At 48.9% G+C, this 10,546-nt stretch overlaps 1 protein-coding gene and 1 pseudogene across 1 annotated transcript; both read right to left on the reverse strand.

Annotated features, from left to right (window-relative positions):
• Nucleotides 1–416: 416 nt before the first annotated feature.
• LOC136544543 (flavonoid 3',5'-hydroxylase 1-like) lies at nt 417–8,640 on the reverse strand. The gene is made up of 3 exons (XM_066536675.1): nt 7,814–8,640; nt 5,025–5,322; nt 417–1,200 (listed from the first exon to the last, which is right to left on the reverse strand). The coding sequence occupies exons 1-3, from the start codon at nt 8,452–8,454 to the stop codon at nt 568–570; spliced, it is 1,572 nt and encodes a 523-aa protein (XP_066392772.1). The 5' UTR covers nt 8,455–8,640; the 3' UTR covers nt 417–567.
• LOC136498652 (zinc finger protein CONSTANS-LIKE 4-like) lies at nt 5,368–7,267 on the reverse strand (annotated as a pseudogene).
• Nucleotides 8,641–10,546: the final 1,906 nt, after the last annotated feature.

The following is a 10,546-nucleotide window of genomic DNA, read 5'->3' on the forward strand; positions in this document are numbered from 1 at the left end:
GGGGGCGGCGGCAACAACAGCAGTAGCACGCGGGCAGGTGCGGCAGTAGCGCGCGGCCAGGAGCAGGGCAGCAGCCTGCGGGCGGGCGACATGAGCTGCATGCAACCATGCATACGAGTGATCGAGCGAGAGAGCACTGTAGCCTACGGACATGCGAAATAACAACAGGAGTCCGGGGGGGGGGGGGGGCAGTGCCTGCCGAATTGATTGATGGGACGAAACTGAATGGGCGGGCAGGAGGCGCGGGCGTCCGGACGCGTCTCATGCGCCGGATGTCCGGGCACTAGCAAAGCGCTTTTACAAACCTGCCTGTAAAAAACCATTTTGATAGACCCGAATAATCATTTGTTCAGTAGTATCAGTAGTTGTCAAACTATTGAATGCAAGGTGACATTTCCATATCAAATGCCTGGTAATTAAGCAAAGGGATGTGCATTTTGTTGTGTATATTAATACCATGTTGTTTCTATAAAAAAACATATATAGAATATGTGTATGCAGGTTGGCAAGCACAAACCTTCTAATCATCCTTCCATGCCATGACAACAGCGCGGACTGACAACTAACTCAAGCATAGGCTTCCGGCAGGAGACGCGGCGTGACAATGGCGCGGAGCGGTACGGCCTTTGGCAGCGTGAGCCCGAACGTCTCGCTCATGTCCAGCACCTCGCCGTCGGGGAGGCGCCAGTTGAACGCGTGCAGCAGCGTGCCCAGGAAGTGCTGCACGAACACCATGCCGGCCAGCTTCCCGGCGCAGATCCTCCGGCCAGCGCCGAAGGGGATGAGCTCGAAATAGTTCCCTAGCGGGTCGACCTTCTCCGCCGCGGCCCCCGGCAGGAACCGCTCGGGCCGGAACTCGAGGGGCGCCTCCCACGTCGCCGGGTCGCGGCCGATGGCCCAGACGTTGATGAGCAGCCGGGTGTTGGCCGGGACGCGGTAGCCGTCCACGTCGTCGCAGGCGTCGAAGGAGAAGTGCGGGAGGCTGAGCGGCGTGGACGGGTGCAGCCGCATCGCCTCCTTGCAGACGGCCAGCAAGTAAGGAAGGTTGGGCAGGTCCGACTCTTCCAGGCGGCGGCCGCGTCCGACCGTGCGGTCCAGTTCCTCCTGTGCTCGTGCCATGACAGACGGGTTCTTGAGCATTTCAGACATCGCCCACTCCACGATGATCGAAGATGTATCCGTGCCCGCGGTGAACATGTCCTGCGTTGCATGAAAACATTATATAGGACGAAAAAAAAATTAAATGAGCACGAATTAATTCAACTGTTTCTTGTAGCGGCAATGCTTCGTTGAGGACGTCCGTCTGGAGTGAACCTGATTCGCGTGGCGTGATAACCAAGAAAAAAAAAAGACGAGCGGATTTGTAGTTAGATGGTGACCGCACCTGTCCTTTCCGCGGGTCAGCGTTCGGGAGCGCGGCCTCTCGCTCGGACCAGAAAGAGAGAATGACCAGCCCTGGGAGTTCATGAAAGGAGCAGGGGCCTGCATCTGTATGCGTCATTTGCTGCTCCCGTGACGAGTTGCCGGTCCTCAAACACCGATAGGGTGACTGTGGGCATCGAGCCCCGCGCGCGCGTATGTGTTTCAAGTGTATGTTTCATTTTGGATGTTGCACATATTTTATCTATATGTTGCATATATTGCAATGTTTGTATACGATGTTGCAAGTGTGTTTTTCAAATGTTTCAGCTGTTTCATCTAGATGTTGCATGATTTCATCTGGATGTTGTATATGTTGCAGTGGCTATACGCGTATGTTGCAAGTGTATATTCTAAATGTTTCACCTGTTTCAGACATATGTTGCAAGTGTTTTATCTGGATGTTGTAGTAGTTATACACATATGTTGTAAAAGTATGTTTTAATTGTTTCACCTTGTTTCACTATATTGCAACAAGTGCTGCTCCCCACGCACTCTGACTCACGGGCAAGCACGCGCTGCACCAGGCGTGGTCCCCCACGGTGGAGCATATAGCTGGCTCAACACATGTGCATGCGAGTTGTGCTCCCGCCCTCTCTCGAGCGCATTGGGGCACGCGCGTTGTGCTCTCTCTCGTATTGGGATACGTGCGCTATGATCCCTCTCTTAGGTATATAGTTGTGGTCTCTCTCGTATTGGGGCACGCGTGTTGTCCTCTCTCTCTCGTATTTGGGTACGCGTGCTATGTTCCATTTCTCTCGCATGCAGTTGTGCTCTCTCTCGTATTGGGTTACGCGTGTTGTGTTCCCACTGTCTCTCGCATGCAGCTGGACGGGCAGAGGAGGCGTGGGGCGTAGCAACAGCTGGAGGAGGCACGTGTTCCAAAAAAAAAAAGAGGATGTGCGTTTGGCATAGCCCAGTTTCACTAGTGAAGTTGTTTTTTTTTTGAGAAAATAGCTTTACAAACAGCTTTCTTGTGAAGCTAATCTATTTTAGAAAAATTGTTTCACAAAACAACTTCAACTGAGACACAAAATGAATGAAATGACCCTTATGCCCCTAATTACCTTTCCCTTTTCTTTTCCTACTCGTTCTGTTGTCTTCTTCCTCAGAAATCCTTCACCCAAGAACTTACCGAATCGACCGCACACAGAGGATGTCGCCGGCGACTAAGGCCGAGGCGGCCGCGCCCCGGCACCGCATACCGCGCGGTAGTGCCCTGGCCCCGCGCCGGCGGCTATGCCCTCCGGTGTCGGTGGCCCCAGCCGGCCGCGCCCCCCAGCAGCAGCGCCGTGGCGGCAGCCCCCAACCCCGCGGGCGGCAGCGCCTGGCCGTCCACGTGTGGCCTCGGTGGGGGTTTCCCAGCACCGCGTCCGCGCCAAGCCGCTCCAGCTAACCGGCCACGCCACGCGTGCACTGATGGCCGCGCCCGCTCACTCTCCGGCCCGTGTCCGGCGGCGCCCCTGCCCGCACTCGCGCGTGGCGGCGCCCGCATTCGGCGGTGCGGCTGCGCCCGCGTCCAGCGGTCTGTCGGCGCCAGCATTCGGCGGTGCGGCTGCGCCCGCGTCCAGCGGTCTGTCGGCGCCCACGCTCATGAATGGTGGCATCTACATCCGGTGGCCGGTGGCTACCTCGCGTCCGCGAGCCCCCACGACGGCCCGCGCCCGGTGACCCTCCTGGCGGTACAGCTGCAGCATACCGGAGCCGTGAAGGGTGACGAGTAATGCACTAATGCTTATGCTTGCTGGTCAGCGAGAGGGTTCTCCACTAGACATTTAGGATTTGTTGTTTGATTCGTTGTACATGTACAAAACGACGCTCTAGGAAGATGCATGTTTTAGCTGAAATGCTTTTAGGAATAAGTTACTGGAGTCCTTTTCAACATTCGCCGTACTTCAAATATTTAATGTATTATTGAAAACTTGCGTTGAACTGTGCCTCGGCCAACAAAAATGTTAAATTTCCATTTTTTTCTGTTAATGTGCCAAATTTCGTCCAATTTTTGGTGATTCTCGCTCTTAAATTTTGTTTTTTTGGGAAAATTTCGGATAAATTTCGGGGAGGCAGTTTGAATTGGTTTGACCTTTTTGTACCAAGAAATCCCGAAAATCGGCGAAATTCGTGAAAATCGTTTCTACCGTTGATATCCGGTATTTTTTCACCTACCGATAGCCTGAACTATGGGCACAGTAGCATGTGCTGGCGTCCGGACGCGTGGGTCCATCTAGACATCCGGACGCTGGCATATAGCCCTTTTTGTAGACTTCCAATTGACCATAATATTATGAGATTAGTTTATTAGATCCTAGCGAGGTACTGTTTGGATCTCGTTCTATCTAATTTTAATAGCGATTATCCTAGATAGGTCATATATATATATATATATATATATATATATATATATATATATTATTTCATGGCCACGTACGATAAGATCACTATAGTCGGAGTCCGATCGATGTCATTGGTAAGATATTAGTTTGTGGTTACTACCTGCAAAGACAAGGGTGTTTATGGGCATTCTCTGTGAGAATATTAACTCTAGGTCGCTGACCTCATTATTGATGATAGCAAAGATAAAATCCATCGTCTAACTTGATAGATCAAAGCCTGTGCTTACCTAATGATTCAACTGCCGATCTTTTTCAATAATACAGTAAAAAAGTGTTAATAAATGATGCAATAGGCACAAATGTTTCAATTTAACTAAGAATTAAAATTTTTAGCAATCAATAAGACTAGTATTTTAAAATCATGCATAATGTAGATTCATGCATGACGTTATAAGATATGGGTTACACCAAGAGTCAGCATGAGGTTTCAACTAAATACATATTAAAGATACATCGAGATTTCATACAAATGGAGAAAGAAACTATGGATATAGATGCTAAAACAGATAAATTAATAATAAGCGTATCATAACTAGACAAAGACTAAACAATGTTTATTATGTCTATTAACATAGAAATGATCAAGGAGAAAAAACATATAATTTATAAGTAATTTTATTAGTTAAAGGTATTAAAAAGTAACTAATGTTTATGTCTCCTAAAATTATAACCCGTACGAGAGCACCGGTTGATGGTGTAGTTAAATCTAATGGTGTGATACTCCCTGCCTTTATATATTAAAAACCATGAATTTTGGGGACAAGTATGTTTCGATTAAAGTATGGCACAACCGGTGGTAGGGGCATTCTATTCACAGTACAGTACGTACCAAATGTTATCAGCATTTGAACCATATTTTGCTCTAAGGTCTGTGGACCAAACAAGCCATCAGCTAGCTATCGCCTGACTGATCATGAAAGACCAGAACCCTGCAGCAGCCCCCCCACGGCATGAATTAGACCAGAAACCAAACTCGAGTGTGCTTTCGTCTCGATCGTTACTTTCCAACAACCCACCAGCTCCACCAAAACTCTCTTCACTCATTGCACCAACGCATACACGCATGCATTTTATTATTTTCAGCACAAGATTCCCAGTTACGAATTTATGGTCATGATCGATATTACTACTGCATATATCTTACGGCGCGGAAATGATTAGGTAATAATAATAACAACGGAAGTAAACAATGGAAGGAAGGAAAGAGCTTACGAAGATGAGGCCCTTGATGTTGACCTCGGTGATGGTCTCGCCGCTCTCGTCGTCGGCGCCGGCGTCAATGGCGGCGCGGAGCCTGTCGACGAAGTCCTGGCGGCCGTCGCGCGCGCGGTCCGCGGCCGTCGCGGCGTGCTCGGCCAGCAGCTTGGTGATGAGGCCGTCGAACTGGTGGTGGACCCGCCGCAGCTTCGCCTGCACGCCCTGCAGGTCCAGACGCGCCAGCGCTGGCACGAAGTCGCTGATGTTGAACAGGCCCGCACCAGTCAGCAGTGACACGATCATGTCCTTGTACCTGCACGTACGCAGAGTCGTACATGACATACGAATGTTTGGCAAAAAAAAAAAGTACATGATATACGAATATTGCACATATTTACGGTAAAATGTATTTATCAAAGGTTCTAAATCTTTTGGCTATAGAAGGCAATAACCGCCGTGCCGCTATAGCTGTTTGAAACAGATGAAGCTAGCTATTTGTGTTTATATATTTTCTTCATACCGAATTATAAGTTGTTCTGACTTCTAGATATCAAAGTGCATAGCAATAACTATAAGTTGTCTGGCGGACATCCAAAGTGATGGTCGTTTGCTGGTAGACGCCTCGTTTTGAGCAGTTTGCCAGAAGACACTCTGGTTCGGTGAAATTATGCCACAAGACACCGCGGACCAGTTGCAGCCGGTTGAGGAGAGAGAAAATTACGTTTTGGACATCCGGTGCCCCTGAGCCACAGTTGGGTCCACCCCTCTCCCTCTCACTTACGCGCGGGACCAACTATCATCTTCTTCCTCCTCTTCTCCTCATCTCTTCTTCCATTGCTGAGCAACAGCCACTGCCATCGACCAGCCCCGGCCACGCAGGCGCACAGCAGCGGCGGTGGCGGCGGCGCTGTCCTCGTGGCTATTGTCGGGCTCGACGAGCAGCCACGACGCCGCCTCGGCCTCGTTGCTCCCGTCGTCGTCATCCGCCACCACGGCTTCCTCTGAACCTTGGCCCCCGCTACGGCCGCGACGGCGAAGGCCGGGGACGGGAAGGGTTGTGGCGCCTCGGCGAGCGCGCCGAAGAAGGGCGCGACGGGGAGGCGCTCGTGGCGGCGCGCAAGCGGGTTGGCCGAGTGGATGTCAGCGTCGCAGGCGGAGCAGAGCGCGGCGGCATCGGCGCGGCAGGTGACGGTGGCGGAGGCATGCTCGCAGACCTCGCACAGCCAGACGCGCGCGTGGCGCGACCCGGCGCCTTGCGCCCGGGCGTCGCAACCGGATCACAGGAACGCGCCATCCTCGCGGCAGTGCAGCCGCGTCGGCTCCGCGGCGCACGCGTCGTAGGGGCGTGCGCCCATCACGCTCCAGTACCCCACCGTCGGCTTCTGCTCCAGCTCCACCACGGTGTCCATGCCTCTGCTGTCTGCTCCGGGCGTCACGAGAGAGATGCTCCATGCCTCTGCTATCTGCTCCAGGTGAGCGCTCTCAGTAGGAAAGCAGCGGCGACGTGTGGCAGCAGGCTACAGCGGGGCACGCGTAGCAGCAGCAGCGCCGGCCGAAGAAAGGGATAGAGGAAGAAGAAAGCGGTAGGGGCAAGAATGTCATTTCACCGCTGTTCTCTCTTCTCAACCGACTGCAACCGGTCCGTGGTGTCATGTGGTCTAATTTCACCGAACAATAGTGTCTTCTGGGAAAATGCTCCAAAGTGGGTGTCCATCAGCAAATGACCATCACTTTGAATGTCCAACAGACAATTATCCCTAACTATAATTGTTTGGATCCCAGAAATTGAAACCAATATCTAGAACTCATTTCACTATTATATTCTTTCCGACTCCTCTTAATTCCTACTATAGATCAAATAGGGTCATACCTAGAAATGACAGAATGACTTACAACGAAAAGATAGATCAGTTTAGTGGCTATAGCCCCATTTAGCTTTGCTATTAACTACTATTTTAGAGGCCATATCCGCTAAATGTCATATATAGTCTGAGATCTAAAACATTGGTATCATTTATTTTGCTTTTTATATCATGAGAAACCTAAGATTCACATTGGTAATTCAAGTGCCTTATTGTATGTTGAGTGGGCGTTTCGATAGAACTTTTCATTTTTCAAGATTTTGGTGAGAGCATCTCTTCACTGTAAGGCCTTTCGGTTCAGTCCTTGGCAGGCCCTGTTCGCTGGTCTGAAACTTGGCTGAAACTGGCTGAAAAATACTGTTCCGGCTGAATTGTTGTGAGAGAAAAATATTGTTCCGGCTGAAAAAAAAAGCCGAATAAGCCGAATATGGGGTAAGCCGAACAGAAATGAAGAATTTTGATGCCGTGTATATATATATATATATATATATATATATATATATATATATATATATATATAGGGAGAGGCTATTCAGTAGCCGGCTACAAAATAAGTTATTCTGTAGCCACCTCCATTTACTATAATTTTATATACTAATTTACCATAATGTCAATACATATTTACGATAGTTGGGTTACTATAACACATGAGGATATTTACCATAACATTATATTAAAACACTTAGTAAGGAGTTACTATAATCTCGTAAATTAACATAGTAATTATCGTAACTCAAAGTGGCTACAGAATAAGTTATTCTGTAGCCAGCTACATGATAGTAGTTCTATATATATATATATATATATATATATATATATATATATATATATATATATATATATATATATATATATATATATATGTACGTACGTACGTACGTACGTATGATTCTTTTGCAAGAAGAGAGGTATATGGTCCTTGGGTTTCAAGCGGCTCCTCACCTGTTTGACTCGTCCCCCTGCGCGTCGAACACCCGCTTGCTCACTGTGATCTGCCCGACGATGTTGGCGAGGGCGCACACCAGCACCTCCGGCACGACGACGGGCCGCCCGGCCGCGGCCGCCTCCGCCACGCCGCGAAGCAGGTGGCCGGCCTCGTCGCGTCGCACGTGCGCCCAGTCCGCGAGTGCGCGCGCCCCGAGCAGGTGCACGCTGGCGAGCTTCCGCATCAGCTTCCACTTGGGCCCGTAGTTCGCGAACACCATGTTCTGGCACCCGTACGTGATGTCCGCGGCGCTCGCCACCGCCGGCCGGTTGGCGTACTTCGCGTCCAGCGCCTTGAGGAATGTCCTCGCCGCGCCCGGGGACGACGCCACCACCACGCCGGTCGTGCCCATCTTCAGGTACATGATGGGCCCGTACTTACGCGTCAGCGCGGCCAGGCCGGAGTGCGGTGCCGGTCCGACGAGTGGCAGCGCGCCGAGGATCGGTAGGCCTGTTGGGCCCGGCGGGAGGTGGCCCCTTCGGTCGGAGGACGAGGCAGAAGAAGGGTGCAGCAGGGAGCGGAGCGCGAGGTGGAGAAGGAGGCAGAGAAAGGCGCTCGAGAGCACGACGGGGTCGACGCACAACGCGGCGAGCTGCATGGTGGCGGGCTACTGCGCCAGGGAGGAGGACCTGCCCAAGCTAAGGGTGTCTCCTGCACGATGGCTTAATATTCCTGAGGCGTTGCACTTGCACCTGCAGCACGCTGCGCTCCTGCGGCTGCGTACTCGGAACCATAGCAGCCAAGGTCCCGGAACGTTCGGTCGTGGTACGGGAACGCCATACGTGGGACGTTGGTCCACGGGAAAGGTGATATATAGCTCAATCATGTTCCTTCGATTAATGGAACGCGTATCAAGTGCAGTAGAGAAATGATTTTTGATCCACTTTAAAATTTGGCTTTAGTCTCGGTATTTTTCGTGTTCGGGATTAGAGAAACCTTTAGTCCTGGTTGGTAGCTTCAACCGTTACTAAAGGTCTCTGCTCAACGGCTACTGCGGTAGGCTTTTTGCTGTAGGGGGCCTTTAGTTTCGGTTGAAGCTACTAACCGGGACTAAATGTTAACTTTTACTTTCGGTTGGTCCCTTTAACCGGGAGTAAAAGTCTACTCCCGGCTGGAGGCTCCGTCCGGGACTACAAAGGAACCTTTAGTCCCGGTTGCTGTCTCCAACCAGGACTAAAGATCCGCTCCTATATACCATTTCTTTCTTCCCGAGCCCGAGCCACTTCGAGCTCAGTGTTCTTGCTTCATCGTCGGCCTCTCTTCTTCCTCATCGCCGGTAATCACAAAATTTCTTCGATTCCTCCATCGATTCTTCGGTTCTAAAGGTTACCAACTTTATACTCTCATGTTTTATCAGTAGCATATCTCATTTTATAGACTAGATATATATGGTTTTTTATGGTGGATTTTTTTATTTGTAAGTCATTTAAGCTCAAAATCACTTTAAAGTTTGCATATTTGGATGAAGAAAGGTGAAAGTAGTTATTCAAAACTAGTATTTAGCTTTCATTTCTAGCATACATAGTACACTTCATGGTTTAGAGATATAGAGAATTTTAGAGTTTTTTTAATTTTATTTGTTTATAAAATAATAAATTTATATTATATTAAAAATAAGTATAGAGACTAAATGGCAACTGCTTCCGGGTCCTCGGCCTCTCATCGGGTTCCAAAGCGACTGAGGCCGGACCTCCCTCTCATTGCATACGGCAAGTGTGAGGAGAAGATTGTGATGTAGTACTGGATAAGGAAGGAGTGTCCCAACAAGGACCGTATCTTCTACAAGTGTCCGGATCGCAATGTGAGTTATTTTATCGTATTTGATGATTATGATTAATTTATATTTATTTTCATGATGATTGTGATTAAAGTTCTAATTTTTTATTTTAATTTTAGTGGGATGGCACTGGATGTTCAGTCTGGTACTGGGAGGAAGAGTATATTGAACACGTGCAAAACTCTCTTGCGCAGACGGCTACGGCGGCTGATGAGGCAGTGATCCTGCGGAAGAAGTCCATAGATGTTGAACAAACGTATGATCTATCTGTTTTAGTTGAAATTGGTCATGAAATCCTTATGCTGCTGAAGTACATTTTAGCTTTAGTTTTTTAATGGTAGTCGGGATTATCTACATTGTAGCGAGACTTTCATAAATTAATACCTTGTGTGGTGGCATGCATGTCGTATAATTAACTTATTATGTTCTAGGTTTTAATATGGTATGTATGTCATGTAATATAGATGAGCCGGCATTAGATGTACAGTGCTGATCGCCGCTTCCAAGAGTTCATTGAGGGCGTGCATTATTTCTTACGTATGGCCGAGGTAAACAAACGCGATGATTTCATGTGCTGCCCATGTGCTATATGTAAGAATTTGAAGGAATATGCTAGCTCAAGGAGTCTTCATTCACACTTGTTGAAGTCGGGTTTCATGCTAAACTATATTTGTTGGATGAAGTACGGAGAAACCGGGGTTGTAATGGAAGAAGGTGAAGAAGAACAATGAGACGATGATGACATTATTACTGAATATGGTGCCTTCAATGATATTGCAATAGAGGAAGCTGAAGAAGAGGTAGAGGTAGAAGATGAGCCCGCTGATGATCTTGGTCAGGCCATTCGTGACGCACAAAGAGAATGCGAAAGTGAAAAGGAGAAGATCAAGTTCGAGTGTATGCTAGAGGATCA

This window comes from Miscanthus floridulus, chromosome 1, assembly GCF_019320115.1.
Source record: "Miscanthus floridulus cultivar M001 chromosome 1, ASM1932011v1, whole genome shotgun sequence".
Taxonomy (NCBI): Eukaryota; Viridiplantae; Streptophyta; class Magnoliopsida; order Poales; family Poaceae; genus Miscanthus; species Miscanthus floridulus.